Here is a 22,191-nt window from a genome sequence, read left to right as displayed (position 1 = left end):
TGGCCAGGAGCCTGAGGTGGGTTCTGGGGAACCTAAGCCACTCTCTGTGGCTCTCAGGCATGGATGAGTTTGCCCAGTGTGTCAGCTAAGTCCCCAAACGCCCCTGGATCTACCCATGCGTCTTATTTCTTTTCTATACACAGTGAATGTTTAACATGGAATTTATAGACCAGCACTCAGAAAACATAATTTTAAAACACTTCTCAGTAATGACCAGTGTCAATCTTAGTTGATTTACAGAAGGAGTTCATATATGACAGAGCTGGCAATTTTATTTTTAACTCTATAGAAATGCAGTTTAAAAAGAAATTAATTGATGAGATTAGCCAGAGTAAAGAGAAAGATGCAGTTTTGAAGAGATTAATCTTGAAAGTAGGATCATGGTTCTTTGGGATTGTCTGAAAACAGGAAATATGTAAGTAATAATGCAGGTAGAAGTGGGGGGAGGGTCTAGCGGGATGTCTGGATGTCTAAGAGGGTGAGCTGTTGTTCCTCTAGAGAACTCAAGATCAGTTCCCAGTACTGATGTCATTGGTAGCTCCCAACCTCCTGTAACCACAGGTCCAGGGAACCATACCTTTTCCTGGCCTGTGCAAAAACTGCACTTACATGCACATAACCACACACAGATGCACGGAAATAAAACTACAAATCTTGAAAGTAAAAGTGCATGTAAAAGGAACACACTGAACATACTATATTAGAACCATGCAATGGAAGTGGCCACGGCAAGAGCAGACAGACAGAAAAGAATCAGTACAAGTTTCAAAAAGATTTGACTGAAAAATGAAAAAATGATAGTAAAGGAGTAATTTTCAGAAAAACACAGAAACGTAAGAGTTGATTGGAGTGAGTCTTTTCTAATTTTAGGTACTTACATACATGGGAAATTAACACATTTTATTAGAGGGCAGTTTATATACAAATGGCAATACTGTAAATATTTTTAAATAAGTACCTTCATTTAAAAATTAATTCTTTAATAGCCATATAAAATATAATTTAAATGTCAGTTCTTGAGCCACACAACTCATATTTTTTGAAGAAAAACCTTTGTTTAAGGTGCATAACTGAGACTTGGGATGGAGTTTGAGAGTAAAATAAGTAAAATAAAATTTAAGCCCAGTTGCATTTTTACTGGTTCTGTGTAGGGTCAGATGCTGTCTTGAAAAGGCATATATGGTGCTACCAGCAGGGATCCAAACTCCTTAAATAATGGCAGATATTTCATTAATTAGGCATTTAGCAAAAACAAACACCAAGTAATAGTACAATAACCCTGGCATCACACATTTAAAAAAGTCTGCCACATATGCTAAAATTGAAAGAGTAAAGCAGCCTGAGTGTGAAGACCAGTGGTCAGGCACTGGTGAATATCTCAGGTTCAACTAGGAAAAATAATCCATTATGGATAAGCAAATCATCTTAAAGAAAATTTTTAGTATTTGGATCACTAAAAATATTCAGGAATTTTAGCATGATATAAAGGAGTTAATTTTTTTTTGTTGTTTGTTTTTGTTTTTTTGAGACAGGGTTTCTCTGTGTAGCTTTGCACCTTTTCCTGGATCTCGCTCTGTATACCAGACTGGCTTCGAACTCACAAAGATCTCTGCCTCCCGAGTGCTGGGATTAAAGGCGTGCGCCACCACCGCCCGACCAGGAGTTAATTTGTATTACATGATCTGTTACTTTTGTTAGTTTGGAGTATGTCTTTGAGAATATTTGACATCATGCTTCAAGAGTCCCAGGTTGATATAAAACCTTTAGGGGGCTAATAGTACCAGGAATGTGGTCAGGAGTAAGAGTTTCGCCTCCCATTTCAGGAGATTAGATTTGTAAAGAGAAAGAGGTCACTACTGAAGACATATTGTGGTACAACATTCTTGTCTTTCTACCTCAAAAGAGCTTCATCAGCCAAGTTATTTGTACATAAACTTAAGCTACAATTGGGCTGTGCTTATAGACACACATGTTGACTTTCCATTTGAATAGATTCTATTTTTGTTGCAGATTTTCCTGTTAACTCCTGAGAAAATCCTATTAGTAGTAAAACATCAAGTGTTTGAAATATCTAGCACTACAGTTAAAAACTTGGAATAATTCATTGCTACCCAGCAAGTTACCCAGGAGAGTTGGGATTATAGATGTGTGCTAACACATCTATAATTGATTTTAATTGATTGTCCTTTGATTAATTGTCCTTTAATTGATTTTAAGCAATTATGTTTAATCAATTATGTTTCATCAATCTTTTAATTGATCATATTTAAAAGCATTTTAAAAGTCACATCCCAGCAAAGAAGCATGGATGGTTGCACAGGCAGTGTCCTACTTTTAGTGGTGAGTATACTGAATACAGCTTTACTTCTGAGGTTGAGCTACTGAATTTTGTCAAGGGACTTTCCTGTGTCTGCTAAAATCTTCATGTGATTTCTATTCTTAAATCCATGTATGTGTTGTTTTACATTTATTGATTTATACATGTTAAATTAGCCCTGCAACTCGGGTGAAAACAACTTGTTCATGCTATGTAATTGGCTTGTGATACTTTTTGACATTTGCTTTTGTGTGTGTTTATCAGGCTTTGCTATCAGGTCAAAAAAGCTTAGTAGTCTGGCAATGTGCCTTCTCTTCCTATTTTGTAGAATGACTGGAGGAATATTGATATTAAGTGGTTTTTTTTTTGGTGCCTGTTTGTTTCTCACTCTGTAGACCAGGCTGGCCTTGAACTCACAAAGATCCGCCTGGCTTTGCATTCCAAGTGCCAGGATTAAAGGCCTGTGCCACTGCCTCCTGGCAGTATTAAGTGCCTTTTGAAGGTTGTCCAGTCTTTGGCTTTTTGTTTGTGTCTCAGGGGAGGGGCTGTTACTACTTTACTCTCATTCTTTCCTGTGGATTTTGAAGATGGTCTTCTTAACCCAACTTCTGCAGATCATAGGTGTCTTTGAATAAATTAGTTTTATTCAGATATTTCAGTATCTTTGAATATAAGTTTTCAAAGTATCCTAAATGATCCCCTGCATTTCCCTGGAATCGGTTCTAAGACCCTTCTGTCATTTCTGATTTTCATAAACATAGTCTATTAAACCTTGCTTGTGGAAAGACTGTGGTCTGTTTTCGAGAAGTTTCCCTGGGCTGCTGAGAAGACATGTATTAGAAGCCTGTTGGGTGCTATATTCCATAAAAATTCATTGTAGCCATTGAATCTATGGTATAGTTTAATGCTTCAGGTTTTGTTGTTGATTTTTAGTTTGAATGAACTATTTAAAGGTATGAGGGGTGTTGTGCCCTGGGCGAGAGACCCCCAAAGCGACCACCAGAGACACAAACTCACCAAAATGCAAAAGCAAGGTTTATTGAAGCAGTTCAAGCTGCGGCAGGGACCTTGTCAAGCCATCCAACACAGTAGAGGCTGGAGGAGGTGCCCACCCCTCTGCAAGCTCAGTTTTTAAAGGCAAAAACCATAAGGTTACATCATTTAGGCGTACTAGTACGGGTACAATTCTGATTGGCTCAAGTTTTAGGAGCTTTCCAGAATTTCTGTGTTATCTTTCTTTGTAGTTTTAACTGGTTGTTTGTCAAACTTTATAGATTACCTCTGGCACTGGGGCATTCTATGGTTAATCAATTGCTACCAGATAGTCCTTCAAACATCTTGACTTTGTACTTTGACCATCTCTAGCATTGGGGCATTCTATGGTTAATCAGTCGCTACCAGATAACTCTTCAAACATCCTGACTTTGTCCCGGGACCTATGTTAGCAGGTCTGAGAATCTTGAAACTCAGGCCTGTTTCAAGCTGGGGTGAGGGGCTTGCTTGAAATGGGGGTGCTTTGGTTCTTCAAGGGGGACATTGATTATCCATATTTGTTCTAATAGAACTATCTTCCCTTTTATATTATTCATATTTGTCTTATGAATTTGGAAACCTCAACATACCATTCATACATATGTAAAATTATTAGATCTTCTGAAGAAGCATTTACATTTATTTGTGTGTGTGCATGTGTGTTTATGTGTGTGGGTGTTTACATGCCATGGTTCATGCATGGATTTCATAGCACAACTTACAGAAATCAGTTCTCTCTCTTGTATATTACTAAAAGGACCAGTTTTAATAATATACTTTCCAGGGGCTCAGAAGAGAAACTACAAACAGCAAGATTTATTTTGGGAAATGAATCTAAGTACACCAAGCTCTTTGTCTGTCTACTTTATTTCTCTGGGATAAAATCCTATCTACACAGCTACAGTTCTGTACTCAAGCCTAGTTCCTTTCTTGCCTGATTTGTTTCTACCTTTATCTGTTGCCCCTCTAAGTTCTATCTTAATTCTCTCATCTTAGTTCTGCCTCATCTAGGTCATTCTTATCTTGTTCTTACCCATCTAGTACTTTTACATCTGGCTCTTCCTCATCTTCCATCCTGACCTCCAGTTCTCTAGTCAAAAGTCCTCTCCAGCCAAAATCCTCAATGTCCTCTCTTTGGTGTCCTTATACCTCAATTCCCCTCAGTCTCTGAAGTGTTCAGTTATAAACCCAAGCCATAGTGATCCTCTGGCAGAGCAAGGTCACCAGGCTGGAATTCTTATGGGGTCATAAAGGGAGGTAAGGATTTTCCTCAGGCAGTGGCCCTCAGGCTTTCTTTTACAACCCAAATGAGTGATAATGATTGGTTAGTCAAGAAGGGAATTTATGTGCTCAATCTACATTCCTAGAAGTGGTTGAGTGGGAAATTTGGAGTCTAACCTAGAAGACAGGTGTCATGTGTTGTGTCTGTGTCCTGTCGTCCCTCTCTACCCTTGGCCTTAGATGCTTGATAGGTATTTAGATAAAGACACTGTTAGGAGATCTTAGAAGCATGAATAGCATTACAAGAAAATCATTGTAGGAACCAGTTAATATATATACAAAATCTAAAATATCACCAAGACTTCTTAAGCCATGGCTTGACCTTTGGAGAAGTCCTTGACTTTTCCAAGTAGCAACTTTTGTGATAGTAGCTGAATCCCATGACATGTTCCTGCAGCTTGCAGCATCTCTGCTCCCTCTGTCACCAGGCTTCACAATAAGTTCCTTTACCTGCTGAGCCATCTCAAAGGCCTTGTTAGAACTTCTTGATCAATTTTTCACTCTAGTTGTGTACACTTGTTTTACTTATGACTATTTTTTAGCTATGTAGCATAAGAATAGCTTTGCCAGCTCATTTTTAGCTTTTATTTACTTAATATATCATTTTCTATCATTTAACTATCAGTCTCTGGGGGTCCCCACTACTGAATCTCTCTCTCTCTCTCTCTCTCTCTCTCTGGACCATAGACAATATATAATTATATTTTGGTTTTATTCCATTCAGTAAAACCTTATTTATTTATTGGCCCCTTTAGGTTATTTACATGAAAACTAATAGTTAAGAGATATTTAATAATCCCTAAAATTTAGATAGTTGCTTTTCTAATAGGTTGGGTTAATGCTTTTCTTTCCCCACTGTTAATATTGGTTGTGACTGGTTTACTGTGTTAGACCTGATGAATCATTTCCCAGCTCATCTTTGTTTACCTGTTACTCTGTGAAATGCTTTCTTTCCTGTACACTTATGATTGGCACTACCACTTTTTCTTCTGTATCAGCTTGGTAGTCAAGTACTGTCTTAGTTTTTGTTTTGGGATATTATTTTTTGTGTTGAATTTAAAAGACAACTCATCTGGATTTAGCAATCTGCGTTGGTATTTATTTACTTACAGAATTTCATTCATACTTTCTTGGTTTTTAAGATTACTTGCAAAGAAATCCATGTTTTTCTGACATGTTTCCTTTAATAGGTAAGTTGGTGTTTTTCCTTACATCTTTTAATGGTGTTACTTGTTTTGTATTTTTGACATTTGTCTGTAATATGCCATAGAAAAGTGGTCATGTCTAGATGAGATTCTAAATGTGTCTTGTGTTTAGATATCCATTCTTTTCTCTAGATTTGAAAAATTTCAAGTAATTATTTCATTGAGTGGACTCTGTATGCCATTAGTTTTTACCTTAGCTTCTGATATTATACCATGAATTTTTGGTATCATGATGATATATCCCATTTAGCTATGTTTTCTTTCTATCTATCTATCTATCTATCTATCTATCTATCTATCTATCTATCTATCTATCTTTGATGCAGGTGCCTATGTAGACTAGGCTGCCCTCAAACTTTCTACACAGCCCCAGGACAGCCTTGATTTCTGATTATCCTTTCTCCACCACCTAAACGCTGGGATTACAGGCATGTGCCACTATACTAACCTTATGTGGTACAGGGGATAAATCCAGGGATTCACTCATATTAGGAAATCTCTCTACTGGAATACAGTCCTAGCCACTCTCCATTTGTTTTCTTTATTAATATTTGAATGTCTTATGTTCTCAAAATTTTTCTACATATTTTATCTTTCTTCTATTTGTTCAAGGGTGATTTGGCCATACTTTCCAACATGATTTATATTTGATTCTTTGAATAATTTTTTTCAATTTCGAACAGTTCTTTTTCTCTTCAAATTCCAGTTTCCATGTTGAATTTTTCTTACACGATGTTGACATTTTATGTATATTATTCATTTATTCACACACTTTACCAAGATTTTCCTCTGTGTTGCTCATATTCTTCTCCACATCCTAAGTTTGTGCCCTCCTTGAGGTCTTTGATCGCTTTTACAAGTGCACTGTTAAAATCTTCACCAATCAGCCAGGCGGTGGTGGCACACGCCTTTAATCCCAGCACTCGGGAGGCAGAGGCAGGTGGATTTTTGTGAGTTAGAGGCCAGCCTGGTCTACAGAGCAAGATCCAGGAAAAGGCACAAAGCTACACAGAGAGACCCTGTCTCAAAAAACCAAAAAAAAAAAAAAAAAAAAAATCTTCACCAATCATTTTACCTGCTACATCACCTTCGAGGTCAGAAGTTGAGGAGTTAATGACTTTGGGAGCAGTCATGCCACTTCGTGTTTCTATGTTTCTTTTCTTTCTGTGTTAAGATTGAACATATGTTGGTTTCGGTATCTATTCTGATTTAATGGGGAGATCATCTTGTGGAGCAGCCTACTGTTGAGGGCTTTGTCTCCTGTGCCACTCAGAGGAAAGAAAACCAACTACCATAATAGCCACAATGCCAAAACATAAAATCCAGATACACTTAAAGTCAAATGGATTAATGTCCACTAATTAATCTTTAATGTCAGAAAATAGAAAATAATAAGACATATAAGGATTAAGCTATGAAATTATTATTTACCTGTACATTATATATGTATATAAAATTGTTTCAAGTAAATGTAGGAATAGTGAAAAATAAGATGAAGGCAGAAGAGAAAGTGAAAACGGAGAAGAAATGTTACATAAATTAAAGGAAAAATAAGAGGATTGGAGAATAATGTTATGGAGGGGAACAGGAAAGAGCAGATATTAGAAAACAATCTAAGATAAAGAAAGTAAATAACACAAAGATTTTCCAGTTATGAGAAAATTTAGATAAAAATGATGCATGCTAGAATATAAATAAAAAACATGAATATTGAAAATGATGAGATTAAACTAATAAAGATGATCAAATACTGAAAAAGTAATTAAATAAAATTCAGTAAAAGTATGAAGGAAAGTACATTTTTAAAACATCATAAAGTGAAAATACTTCTAAAACTACAGTTAAAAGGACAAAGTAGAACTATAAGGAGAAGATAGAAGAGAAAAGGAAAAAAGACAGAAATATTTGAGCAACTTTTGGGGCTCTTAAAATGTAAAGACTGTAGTGATGTGAATGTGTGAGGATCAGGGTACCCTGTGAACTCTTGGATTCTTGTGCCTCATGCTTGTGTTAACCCTGGATTTTATATATGTCTGATGTGCACAAATAGTGTCTTCAGTTTAGTTGGTTCTCTTTCATTGAGTGACAGGAACTCCATTTGACATACTGAGTTTGGCCTTCTGTAAACTAGGCAGGTTCGTTCACCCTCTGAGACTCTATGGCTTCTGGAGGTGTCTAATGACTTACCTAGGGAATCTCTCCAAGTGCAAGCGAAGTCCAGGAACTAACTATAGCACTAACATCGCTACAAATGTAGGATCTGCCTTTGTCTGTTCAAGATTCCCCAAGTATTAATCATTTATCTGTAGGGATGCACTTCAGAATTCTTGGACTCTACAACACTGAATAACCAATAGGTGATTCCAGAAATTGAGCCACTTTCTGACCTCAGGTTCACCGCTATCAAATTCAAGTATTATGTTGCACTGATATAATCTGCTACTACCCCAGAAGGTCTAGTTTTATGCTGGTCTGCTATAACAGAGCTTCCTGAAGACTGTTCTTTTAGTTTGTTTGTATTTGGCCATCTGCTGTCCACCGCTGCTTCCCAGGGTTGTTTCTCACCATTAATCTGTTGTAGGTTAAACTCAGGCTCCCTGATAAGTAGATCTTCCTTGTTCTTAGATGACAAGATAACTCAATTATAAGGATCCATCTCCTAGTAGCAACTAGCTACTACCATGTACACTGACTTATTCTGTAAAAGAATAATACTTCTACCCTACATTGCATATTCAGCCCTAGAACAGGTAACCCAAGTTTTCTCTTTAGCTGCTACTAAATTGTAAAAGGAATCAAGAAACCAGAGCCTGATGCTTGGAAACATGATACTGTAGTTAGAATTTTCTTTGGGCACTGACTAGCTCCCAAATAAAGACACAGAGGCTTTTTATTAATTATGAATGCTCAGCCTTAGCTTAGGCTTGTCCCACTAGCTCTTTTAACTTAATTTAATCTGTTTCTCTTCATCTATGTTTTGCCTTTTAACCTTTGTTTCATTCTGTATGTCCTACTTTCCTGCTTCTCCGTGTCTTGCTGGCTGGCCCCTGGCATCTCCCGCTTGTCTCCCTTTCTTTCCTCTTGAGCCTAATTCCATCCACCTACTTATTCTCCCTGCCTGGAAGTTCCAGCTATACCTTCTACCTCATTATTGGCTGTTCAGCCTTTCATTAAACCAATCAGGTGCCTTAGGCAGGCAAGGTAAAACAGTAACATACCTTTATGTAATTAAACAAATATTCCGTGACATAAACCAATGCAACACATCTTCACATAGTTAAATAAATGTAACACATCTTTGCATAGTTAAATAAATATTCCACAACATGGTACCTGAACACACTTAGAGAAGCAAGGGTGGGAAGGAAGAAAAAAAGGAAAGCTGAAAAGGGGGAAATCATGGAAGTGAACTGATAAAAGCCTATAAAGAGCTAGAGAAGTAAACTTACAGGCAAGGCACACCAAGAGATTTCCAGAGCATACTGGGTCAGTGCTGAGGGTCTCATCCTCAGGGGTAGGACCTGGTAGGCCCTGAAATACTGGATAAAGGGTGTAGTCAGTACTACTCAGGCATAGGCATTTGTTGTGGGCAGAATTCTGGTGGCCAGATGGCATCTCCAGCCTGATCTGCAGGAGTCCAATAATAGTTTGCTGATATACTGAGTTTGAAGCCAGAGCCTGATGCTTGGAAACATGGTACAGTATGAGCTGGGCTATTCTGGAGCCTTGCACCACAATGTCACTAGGTCCAAAAGGTGCCAGGCAGTGTTTGAGCCCATGGGATCAGGTCTGTGGTGAGCATGCCTGCATCAGCCTGTCTGAGACAAATGGCATTTCAGCTTGCTAGCAGGCACTGTGATAAGCTTTCCCACCACCTCACTATTACCCGATATGGTTTCTTATGCATTTTTCTTCAGAATCTCAGCTCATCTTACTAAAAGTAGTCAAGAAAAGACTACTGTAGAGAAACTAATGGACCTAAGCAACTTAGTAGAGACACAGCTCAGGAGAGTGTCTCCCAGACAATTCACTCAGGGAGCCTTAGCATCCTGCTAAGATGATTGTAAATGGGAGTGTTTGGACTAATCACAATCATTTGGTCATTTAGTTTGGACCAACCCTAAGTATTGTGCCAATTACAACAATCATAGTCACTAAGGCTTGTATTTTGAACTAATCACTGTCTCTCATCTTATTACCAGTCAGAGTTATCTTTACACCAGGAAACTATTCTGACTCTGGTCAAGGTGGAAATGATTCTTTGAAGCTTGTGATTAAAAGTCTGCTATAGACTGTCTCTAACACACTTGCTGAGGCTGTATTTTGGAGAGCTAGGACAATCAACTTCCATCTTTTGTATAGTTCTCTGGAGGGATCCTTGGAGATTTCAGCATGACTGGTGCTGGCATACGGCTAATCCAGCTGGCTGTTTGACTCATAGACATTTTACTTAAAGCATTTCAGGAAGAAGAGAGAAAGAGTTCAATACCTACTAATTAAGGAGTCAAATGATTCAATCCACAAGATTATTGATTATTTACATTGAAAATGAATGTCAGGAGGGCTGACAATACAAAGTTAAAAATTGTATTATGAACATTACCAATGATTTCAACAATGCTTTAACATTCTCTCTCTCTCTCTCTCTCTCTCTCTCTCTCTCTCTCTCTGTGTGTGTGTGTGTGTATGTGTGTGTGTGTGTGTGCGCACTACTCAGTGCAAGGGATAGGAGTCACCTTCATCTGTCTTAAGGCTATTCTACTACTGTGAGCTTCAGAATTGTATGCAAGAACTGGAGAACAGATTCCTGCCTCTACTTCCAAATGGTCCCACTAAAGGGAACTTAGTGAAGCCCAATCATGCTAACTTTTAAACATGAAGCTCATTAACATAGATTGATTCTCTGATCCTTGGAATACATTTTGAGTGACATTGACTTAGATCTGGGAAGAATGTGTGAATGTTAACAATATGTAAATTGTGTTTTTCAGAAGAATAAATTCAACTGTACTAGAAAAGCTCAGTGCCCAGGAACCAATGTCAGCTCTGTACAGATACAAGGTGATGCTGATTATTTCATCAACCATCTTGGAGTTCCAACTGTGCAGTTTGCCTATGAGGACATCAAAGCATTAGAGGTAATTGTTTCTAAACATGTAAAGTACTCACATACAATGTAGCAGATGTGCAGATTTGATTTTAACATAGTTTTGTATCTATCTTCCATACCAAATAGGTCACTATAGAAAAGGGCTTTACTATGAAATAATCTTGTTGTTCAGAGGCTTTGAAATGTATTTGAAAGCATGAACTTTAAAGAGTGTTCAATTCAATTTAGAAAGATTTACACTGTCACTCATATTTTCACAGAGAAGTTCACAACAAGAAACACCAGTTGTTGGATTAACATCAAAACAAGTGTAGTCTTCAGTGTTCCAAGAAACACATAGACTGTGCAGAAGATTCTCTTCTCTGCCCAAGGGAAAATACATTTCATGTGCTCTGTGTTAATCTGAGTCTTGTGGATTAACCCTCCAGGATTGTCAATAGTTTGTATACCTGAAAATACTTCCCCCAAAGAATAACATGAAAGCATGATTCATCTTCATTAACCTCGTTTCTCTATCCTTATGGGACCTGAGTTCTTCCCTGTTTTTCAGAATCTAAACTTTCTTGCACACATTGTTCATGTGTCTGTGAGAGGTTCTGGTGCACCCTGATTTAGGAAATTATTACATTGAGAACATATTGATTACAAAACAGAGTAAAGTATAATATGGTCCTTATGGACCATATGTAGATATGTCCAGAAAGAGTATTTCAGTTATGTTTGCATAGACACACCTCCAGCTATGCAGTTCCTAAGTTCTAATAGGCTCGGCAGTGTTTAGTGTCCTATGTAAACACAGCTCTCTCTCTGTTCCACACTCTAGTTTCTCTGGAGATATTGATCATTATCCACTTAAACTCATGGAGACAACAGACTCCAGGAGAATCCTACTGTGGGGAGATTAACTCTTTGGTAATGTAGAGTAATGCTTCAGATTTACTTGTTAAGATTTTCATCCACCATCTTTAAACACATTTTAAAATTATTATTATTGTTGTTGTTTGCATGAATATGGAGGGTGTACTTGTTACAGCAGGCATGTAGAATGTAAGAAGAAATTTCAAGAGTAGGTTCACTCCTTTCAAAGTGGAATCAGGGAATGAGCAAGCTCCTCATGATTATGAGGCAAATGCTTTCATCTGCTAGTCATCTTTCTGCCTTCATTCACCATATTTTAAAAAATGGATACTTGTAGATATGTTAGTTCTTTCACATAAACTCAATCTATGCACATTAATAAATAATCACCTGTGCTGCCACCTGAAGCCGTGTTGATGACCTTGATCTGTGCTGCCATTGAGGGCTATGATGGTATCCATGGCTTGTGCAGCCTCAGAGGGCCGTTTGATGTCTGTACTGCTACCAGAGACCATGCTGAAGTCTTTGGCACATTCAGCTATCTCCAGATACCATGTATAAGTCCATGATCTGTGCTCCTACTGATTGTAATGGACAAGAAGCTACGTTTGCCATGGTATTGATGACTGCAAACTCACAGTTGAGAAAAAGGGACATAGAAGGCATCTGTGACAGCCCCTACCTCGCCTGCCAAAACAAACAATAGCTTAGAAAGTCACTGAAGAGAACTCTTAAAAAGTGTGATAAGGATGCTGAAGTGTAGCTGTCCACAGTTGATGGCTTCTGGAAGGGGTGTGGTTGCTAAACGATTCAAGTTTCCTTACAGGGTTTGCCATTGGGAGTTTGGACATGCACCAGTAAGTATATGGGCAACACAAATTAGATTTTTCTCCTCCTCCTCCTCCTCCTTCTCCTCCTCCTCTTTCTTTCTCCTCTTCTCATTCTCCTTCTTTCTCTTCCTCCTCTTTCTCTTCTTTTCCTTCTCCTCTTCCTCTTTCTTCTGCTGGTGCTGCTTCTTCTTTTCTTTTCCGAGGTGTCAGGTCACAAGGGTTGTGGGGGCAAGCCTGGGAGGACTGGGGAGTAAGTGAGCTCAGGGTTCATGGTAGGAAATTCCCAAATGAAAATAATGTGAAAAAGATAGATATATTAAGAAATAACTTTGAAATTTTCCTGCACAATACCTTTGAATTTCTCTCATCATCCCCCAGTCCTAGCACACCAGGCTTTTATCTTACTCTCAGGTTGGATGATAGCTTCTGTCTTGTGCATGTAATTTATTTTGGTTAAGTTTTCAGCCACAAGTATTCTAGCATAACTGTGGGGCTTGAGTAAATTCTTACTAGACAAATTATTTAAAGTCTCTTGGATTTATTTTTAGGATGAACTGCTTTGGTTCACTCTGGAGCACACAGATTAAATGATATTGTGTGTGAGTAGGGCTTAGTTAACACTATGCTCATGCTAAGACCCCATCAACTACCAACCACCAACCGTAGTGATTAGCACAATTTCTTGTCAGGATATAGGGTCCAGAGATTAGTGGAGCATTTCCAGATAACTTGGAAGCATACATCAGTGTGTGAGGTAAGAGCTGTTCATTGTTAAGGTTCACAGAGGTGGGCTGAGGTAATCAGTTGGAGAATGTGGGGAAGCAGATGAGAGGAAGCAGACTGGAAATGAGGTACAATGAAGCCTCCAGGGGATGCCATTATCACTGGGACACTCCTGAGGCCAATCTGTCTCCTATAGAATGGCCTTACTCTGAAGAATGCAACAGTGTTTCAAACTGTACTTAGAATGCCTAACTCTTGTCTTCCAAATCATTTCTTATTATATTTGTTTCTACAAAAGTAATTAGTAGCGAGTCCCCCATGCTTTAATGACAAATGACCTTGCTTATATTGATTTAGTGGGGAGGTTTTAAAAATAGATTTGTCCCTTGCAAAATAGGGTTGCTTATGATGTGATAATTTTGTATGAACTCTCTAAAGAACAGATATTAACCTTTACTTTCTGTGTTAACCTATCATAAATATTTGTACACAGCTATTAAGAGGAATTTTAAATATTGCAAAGCTTCATGTAGGATATTAAAATATTTTACTACGCCCATTAGTAGTCAAGGAAATTAGAGCCTTGTTGCAAATTTGCCTGGCTTTCAAAATTCAATTTTTACATGTTTTCTTTAGAGAAGTGTACCAGAGGGCTGGGAATCAAAGACCCTCTTTCTGTAGATCTGTCACTTCTAAGGTTCCTTGTGCATCTGTGCTTCTGATACTTTAACTATATCTAAGTAAAAAAAATTGACACCAATAGTATCATCCACTATTATCATTTGAATTTGGAATTTCCCCCACAGGCTCATGCTTTCCCGAGTTGGTCCTCAGCTTGTGACACTAATATGGAAGTTGTATCATCCTTAGAAGGCCTGATTTGATTGGCATAGTAGGTGTGGGCTGGGACTTGTAGCTGTCTCTATCTTCTTTTTTTTGCTTCCTCTCCTGCTGCCATGTAAGGAATCTCTTAACATATATTTCCACCACCATTAACTGCTCTGGACCTTCCTTGTTTCTACAGACTGTACTACCTCTAAATATGTGAGGAAAAAGATGAATACATCTAAAATAAAAATAAGTTCTTAACCAAACACAGGTAAAAACCAACAATGCTGACCAATAAATGAGAATAATTATAACAATGTACCATTTTTTAAAATGCTGTAATTGTTACTCTTGCCATTTGGGGATTATTATTAAATACAAAAGGATTACATGAAAACATGTACTGCACTAACAGGGCAGGCAATCTAACACCTGGTGACTAAATCAATACTAGGAAGGTTGCATGGAAAATATGGATCCACTGGGTAAGAAAGATTCACATTTTGAGCAGGATGGAACACAATAAGTGTTGGATTTCCTCATGCTACAAAGATCAGCATGCAACTCAAAATTTATTGTTTATTTCTGAAAGTCCCCACTTAGTATTTTTGGACCAAAGTTGACTATACTTAACTGAACTGGTGAAAAGCAAAACCCTGGGTACATGGGACCTCTTTACATTTAGCTACAACAATTAAATCATGTGAAAGATCCTCTGAGATCACAGCAGCTCCCTGAGACACAGACTCTGCCAGTTCTGATTGGACCAAGAGCTCCAATTGTACCAAGAGCTCCCATTGGAACAAGAGTGTCCATTGGACCTAAAGAGGCTCTATCAGGCACAGACACTTTTTGCACCAATTCGAGGAAGAGATGGGTAGAAGCCATTGCAAAAATACAGTCACCAACATTAAGACCAATATGACACCACCAGAACCTTGTGGTTCTATATCAGCAAGACCTGAAAATCCCAACACAAAATAAGCAGAAGTAATTGACCTTAAAAATGATTTTAAGAAGATAATAGAGGTCTTTAAAGAGGAAATTAAAAATTCCCTTAAAGAAATCAAGGGAAAGACAAAAAAATTGGAAGAAATCAATAAATCCCTTAAGGAAAGCCAAGAAAAAGCAATTAAACATGTGAAGGAAACCGTTCAAGACTTGAAAACTGAAATAGAGGCAATAAAGAAACTGAGTTTGAAAAACAAACTGAGGGAATGCTGGAAATGGAAAATCTGAGTAAATGAACAGGAACTACAGATGCAAGCATAACTGACAGAATGCAAGAGATGGAAGAGAGAATCTCTGGCATGGAAGATAAGATAGAGGAAATAGATTCATCAGTCAAAGAAAACATTAAAGCCAACAAAATCATAACACAAAGCATCCAGGAAATCTGAGACACCATGAAAAGACTAAACTTAAGAATAATAGGGATAGAAGAAGGAGTAGAATACCAGCTCAAAGGCACAGAGAATATATTCAACAAAATCATAGAAGAAAACGTTCCCAACCTAAAGAAAGAAATACCTATGAAGATATAAGAAGCTTACAGAACACCAAATAGACTGGACCCCACCTCCAAAAGTCCCCTTGCTACATAATAATCAAGCTGCTAAACATACAGAATAAAGAAAAAATATTAAGAGTTGCAAAGGAAAAAGGTCAAGTAACATATAAAGACAGACCCATCAGAATAACACTGACTTCTCAATGGAGACTCTGAAAGCCTGGACAGACATTATGCAGCCACTAAGAGACCATGGATGCCAACCCAGACTATTATACCCAGCAAAGCTCTCAATCAACATAGATGGAGTAAACAAAATGTTCCATGATAAATCCAGATGTAAACAATACCTATCCACAAATCCAGCCCTACAGAAAACACTAGAAGCAAAAATCCAACCTAAGGAGGTTGGATATACCCTTGAAAACACAGGCAATAGATAACTGCACACCAACAAATACCAAAGAAGGGAAACAGACAACACTACCATCAAAAAAATAATAGGAATTAACAATCACTGGTCATTAATATCCTTTAATATCAATGGACTCAATTTTCCTACATAAAGACACAGGCTAACAGAATGGATATGAAAACAGGATCCATCCTTCTGCTGCATACAAGAAACACACCCCAACTTCAAAGACAGACACTACCTCAGATTAAAAAGCTGGGAAAAGACATTCTAATCAAATGGACTCAAGAAGCAAGCTGGTGTAGCTCTCCTATTATCTAACAAAATAGACTTCAAACTAAAATCAATCAAAAGTGATCAGGAAGGACATTACATATTCATCACAGAAAACATACACCAAGATACAGTCTCAATTCTGAATATGTATGCCTCAAATACAAGGGCACCCACATATGTTAAAGAAACATTACTAAAGCTTAAATCACACATCAAACCCCACACACTAGTAGAGGGAGACTTCAACACCCAGCTCTCACCAATGGGCAGATCTGCCAGACAGAAACTTAACAGAGAAATAAGGGAACTAACTGATACTATGACTCAAATGGACTTAATAGATATCTACAGACTATTCCACCCTATCACAAAAGAATATACCTTCTTCTAAGCACCCCTGCAACCTTCTCTAAAATTGACCACGTACTCAGTCACAAAGCAAATCTCAACAGATACAAAATAAAAAAAAAAATGGAATAACCTCCTATATTTTATTGGACCACCATGGCTTAAAGTTAGATGTCAACAACAACAAAAATTACAGAAAGCCTACAGTCTCATGGAAACTGAATAATGCTCACCTGAATCACCAGTGAGTCAAGGAAGAAAAAAGAAAGAAACTAAAGATTTCCTAGAATTCAATGAAAATGAATGTACTACATACCCAAACTTATGGGACACTATGAAAGAAGTGCTACATGGAAAATTCATAGCACTAAATACTCACATAAAGAAGATGGAGAAATCTCATACTAGTGACTTAACAGGACACCTGAAAGCTCTAGAACAAAAAGAAGCAAACTCATACAGGAGGAATAGAGGCCAGCAAATAATCAAATTGAGAGCTGAAATCAATAAAATAGAAACAAAGAGAACAATACAAAGAATCAATGAAACAAAGAGTTGGTTCTTTGAGAAAATCAACAAGATAGACAAGCCCTTATCCAAACTAACCAAAAGGCAGAGAAAGAGAGAGAGCATCTAAATTAAAAAATAAGAAATGAAAAGGGAGACATAACAACAGACATTGAGAAACTCCAGAGAATCATCAGGTCATACTTCAAAAACATGTACTCCACAAAATTGGAAAATCTAAAAGAAATGGACAATTTTTTGAATAGGTGCCACATACCAAAGTCAAATCAAGACCAGATGAAAATTTAAATAGACCAATAACCCCTAAGGAAATAGAAACAGTCATTAAAAGTCTCCCAACCAAAAAATGCCCAGGACCAGATGGTTTCAGCACAGAATTCTACCATATTTTCAAAGAAGAGCTAATTCCAATACTCTTCATATTGTTCCACACAATATAAACAGAAGGAACATTACCAAACTCTTTTTATGAGACTATAGTTACCCTGATACCCAAACCACACAAAGATACAACAAAGAAAGAGAATTACAGACCAATCTCCCTCATGAACATGGTTGCAAAAATACTCAACAAAATATTGGCAAACTGAACACATCAAAAAAATTATGCATCCTGACCAAGTAGGTTTCATCCCAGAGATGCAAGGTCAACATAAAAAAAAATCTGTGAATGTAATATACCATATAAACAAACTAAAAGAAAAAACCCACATGATCATTTCATTAGATGCAGAAAAAGCCTTTGACAAAATCAAACACCCATTCATGACAAAGGCCTTGGAGAGATCAGGAATACAAGGAACATGCCTAAACATAAAGAAAGGCAAATTTACAACAAGCCAACAGCAAACATCAAATTAAATGGAGAGAAACTCAAAGTGATTCCACTAAAATCAGGAATAAGAGAAGGCTGTCTACTTTCCCCATATTTATTCAATATAGTACTCAAAGTCCTAGCTAGTGCAATAAGACAACAAAAGGAGATCAAGGGATACAAATTGGAAAGGAAGAAAGCAAACTTTCATTACTTGCAGATGAAATGATGGTATACCTAAGTGACCCCCAAAAAGCTCATAAACACCTTCAGTAATGTGGCAGGATACAACATTAACTCAAAAAAATCAGTAGCCCTCCTATATATAAATGATAAACAGGCTGAGAAAAAAAATCAGAGAAACATCACCCTTCACAATAGCCACAAATAATATAAAATCCCTTAGGGTAACTCTAACTAAGCAATTGAAAGACCTGTATGACGAGAACTTTAAGTCTCTGAAGAAAGAAATTGAAGAAGATATCAGAAAATGGAAAGATCTCCCATGCACATAGATAGGTAGGATTAACATAGTAAAAATGGCAATCTTACCAAAAGCAATCTCCAGATTCAATGCAATCCCCATCAAAATCCCAACACAATTCTTCACAGACCTGGAAAGAACAATACTTAACTTCATATTGAAAAACAAAAAAACCCAGGATAGCTAAAACAATCTTGTACAGAAAGCCACCTCTGGAGGCATCATGATCCTTGACCTCAAGCTTTACTATAGAGCTATAGTAATAAAAACAACTTGGTATTGGCATAAAAACTGACATGTGGAACAATGGAATCCAATTGAAGACCCTGACATTAATCTGCACACCTATGAACACCTGATTTTTGACAAAGAGGCCAAAACTATACCATGGAAAAAGAAAGCATCTTTAACAAATGGTGCTGGCATAAATGGATGTCAACATGTAGAAGATTGCAAATACATCCATATCTATTGCCATGTCCGATACTCAAGTCCAAGTGAATCAAAGACCTCAACATAATTTACTTGATAAAAGAGAAAATAAGAAGTAGTCTGGAACGCATTGGCACAGGAGACCACTTCCTAAATATAACATCAGTGGCACAGGCACTGAAAACAACAATAAATGGGACCTCCTGAAACTGAGAAGCTTTTCTAGGGCAAAGGACACTGTCAATAAGACAAAGTGACAGCCTACAGAATGGGAAAAGATTTTCACCAACCCCACATCTGACAGGGCTGATCTCCAGAATATATAAAGAATTTAAGAAACTAGACATCAAAATACCAAACTATCCAATTAAAAAGTGGGTTACAGAGCTGAGCAGAGAATTCTCAACAGAAGAACCTCAAATGGCCAAAAGATTTTTAAGGAATTGCTCAACATCCTTAGTCATCAGGGAAATGCAAATCAAAACAACTCTGAGATACCACCTTACATCTGTCAGAATGGCCATGATCAAAAACACTGATGACAGCTTATGTTGGAGAGGATGTGGAGCAAGGGGAACACTCCCCCACTGTTGATGGGAGTACAAACTTGTAAAGCCGCTTTGGAAATCAGTATGGTGGTTTCTCAGAAAACTGGGAAACAATCTTCCTCAAGACCCAGTTATACCACTCTTGGGCATATACCCAATGAATGCTCAATTATACCACAAGGACACACGCTCAACTATGTTCATAGCAGCATTATTAATAATAACCAGAACCTGGATACAATCTAGATGATCCACAACCAAAGAATGGATAAAGAAAATGTGGCACATTTACACAATGGAGTACTACTCAGCAATAAAAAACATCATGAAATTTGTAGGCAAATGGATGGAACTAGAATATGTGATCCTGAGTGACATAACCCAGACTCAAAAGGACAAACATGGTATGTACTCACTCATAAGTGGATATCAGATGTAAAACAAAGGATAACCAGACTACAACCCTCAGCTCCAGAGAAGCTAGCTAACAAGGAGAACCCTAAGAGAGATATATGGATTGCCCTAGGAAGGGGAAATAAATGAGATCTTCATGAGCAAACTGGGAGTGAGGGGGACAACTGAGGGTAGCTGATGGGGGTTGAGAAAATAAGGGAATGGGATGGTCGAGCTGGAACAGAGACACAGTGGGAGAGCAAGGAAAGAGATACCATGATAGAGGGAGACATCAAGGGAACATGGAGAAATAGGGTGCTAGGGAAGTTCCCAGGAATCCACAAGGATGACCCCACCTTAAACTACTAGCAATAGTGCAGAAGGTGCCTGAACTGGCCTACTCTGGTAATCAGATTGGTGAATACCCTAATTGTCATCATAGAGACTCCATCCAGTAAGTGATGGAAACAGATGCAAAGATCCACAGCCAAGCAACAGGCTGAGCTCCAGGAGTCTAGATGGAGAGAGAGAAGAGGGATTCTATGAGCAAGGGGCATCAAGATTATGATGGGGAAACCTACAGAGATGACCAAACCAAACTTGTAGGAACTCATGAACTGTGGACCAATAGCTGTGGAGCCTCCGTGGGACTGGACTAGGCCCCCTGCATAGGCAAGATAGTTGTTTAGTTTGACCTGCTTAAGGGACCCCTGGCAATTGGATCAGGATCCATCCCTGCTGCATGAGTGGGCTTTTTGGAGGCCAGTGCCTATTGTGGGATACCTTTCACGGCCTTGGTGCACAGAAGAGGGGCTTGGACCTGCCTCAACTGAATGTACCAGGCTCTGCTGATAGCCTTGGCAGGCCTTGCCTTGGAGGATGCGGGAATGGAGGGTGGGTTTGGGATTAAGGTTGGGGGGCAGGAGGAAGGAGGAGAGGGGCACCTGTGGTTGCTATGTAAAATGAACAGAAAATTTCTCAATAATAAAAAAGAAAGAAAAAATCATGTGAAAAATTGAATTTTAGAAAATTAAGCAATTCCAAAGGGATAGTTTGTTATATACATAGGATATTATTGGTTTTGCCTTTAATGAAACCCAGTGTTTTAAAAACATGTCTGTGAAATTCCTCACTTTATTCATGTTCTCAGGTAAAACTTTTCTCCATAGTTTTTGTGTATTCAAATACATCACCTGAAATTGCTTAGAGCATCCTTCATCTTTGCCTTTCCTTTGCATTTTAGCTTTCCAGTAACTAAAGCTCACAAATGCAGAAATCAACGTATGTGCCAAATGGCAGTGTGATTTCTTCTTATAAGATGTTGCCCTATTAATTGAAACATCTCTGATTTTCAGCTTCATTTTAAATAAGGTTTTAAATTCATAAACACTGTTGCACCTGTGCATCCTGCACAGATTAAATACGAAGTAGAGACTGTCGTAAAGGAAATGAAAAGACAGATGCTTTCCGATTAAGGGTGTAGTAGTTATGAGAAACGGCGGCCCAAGCACACTGCTTCTCTCACTTACCACCTGTTTGACGTCATTTTTGTTCTAGACCAGTGTATTTACTCTGCAAAGCATGTCAGAGGGCCGACCTTCTGAGTGCGTCAGTGGTCATTTATGCGCACCAAGTTTTATAGCACAAATTGAAGCTCTGGCCCCTCACTCCACTGAACCTTAGATTTCCTGCACTTCTGCTTGAAACATTTTATTTTAAGCCCAATACAATGCTATAATTCAGGATTTAACATGTATATAACAATGAGATATAAAGATATTAAGGCTTTTAAATAATAAGTCATGTCATAATTGTTTCAACATTATTTAGTAAGACAGAGACAGAAATCTAAGCATCAAAGGCATAATGAAATACATTAATTTTCCTTATAAGCTAACTGACTTTATGACCAATCTGACTCTTAAATGAATATACAGAAAAATGTACACATGGGCATGTATGAAATCTAACAATAAGTAAAATTTGTGGGGCAAAGCTGAGAATTCATTTGTACGTATAGCATCAAATGCAGTAGCCAAATGCATGTCTATTCAAATGAGGATATGAGTTTGCATATTTTTGATGTATTCTGATCATGAAAACAATATTTTTATACAAATTACTAATCATTCTTTCACTCTGTTTTCTGTTCTGAACATAGTCATGGCATTGTTAGGTTAACGGTTGGTTGCCATTCAAAAGCCAGTTCCAAATTCCAGACTTCAGTAATCAAATTAGTTGCATTTCTTTCTTCATATG

General features: G+C 37.8%; 1 protein-coding gene across 1 annotated transcript in view; it reads left to right on the top strand.

Annotated features, from left to right (window-relative positions):
- Window positions 1–22,191, top strand: part of Naaladl2 (N-acetylated alpha-linked acidic dipeptidase like 2) — an 865,055-nt gene that overhangs the window by 607,656 nt on the left and 235,208 nt on the right. Inside the window, exon 10 of the mRNA XM_059265279.1 lies at window positions 10,827–10,973. Coding sequence (XP_059121262.1) covers window positions 10,827–10,973 — 147 coding nt within the window. The remainder of the gene's footprint in view (window positions 1–10,826; window positions 10,974–22,191) is intronic.

This window comes from Peromyscus eremicus, chromosome 6, assembly GCF_949786415.1.
Source record: "Peromyscus eremicus chromosome 6, PerEre_H2_v1, whole genome shotgun sequence".
NCBI lineage: Eukaryota > Metazoa > Chordata > Mammalia > Rodentia > Cricetidae > Peromyscus > Peromyscus eremicus.
Note: the sequence above shows the minus strand (reverse complement) of the source record. Positions and strands in the feature narration are given on the sequence as shown.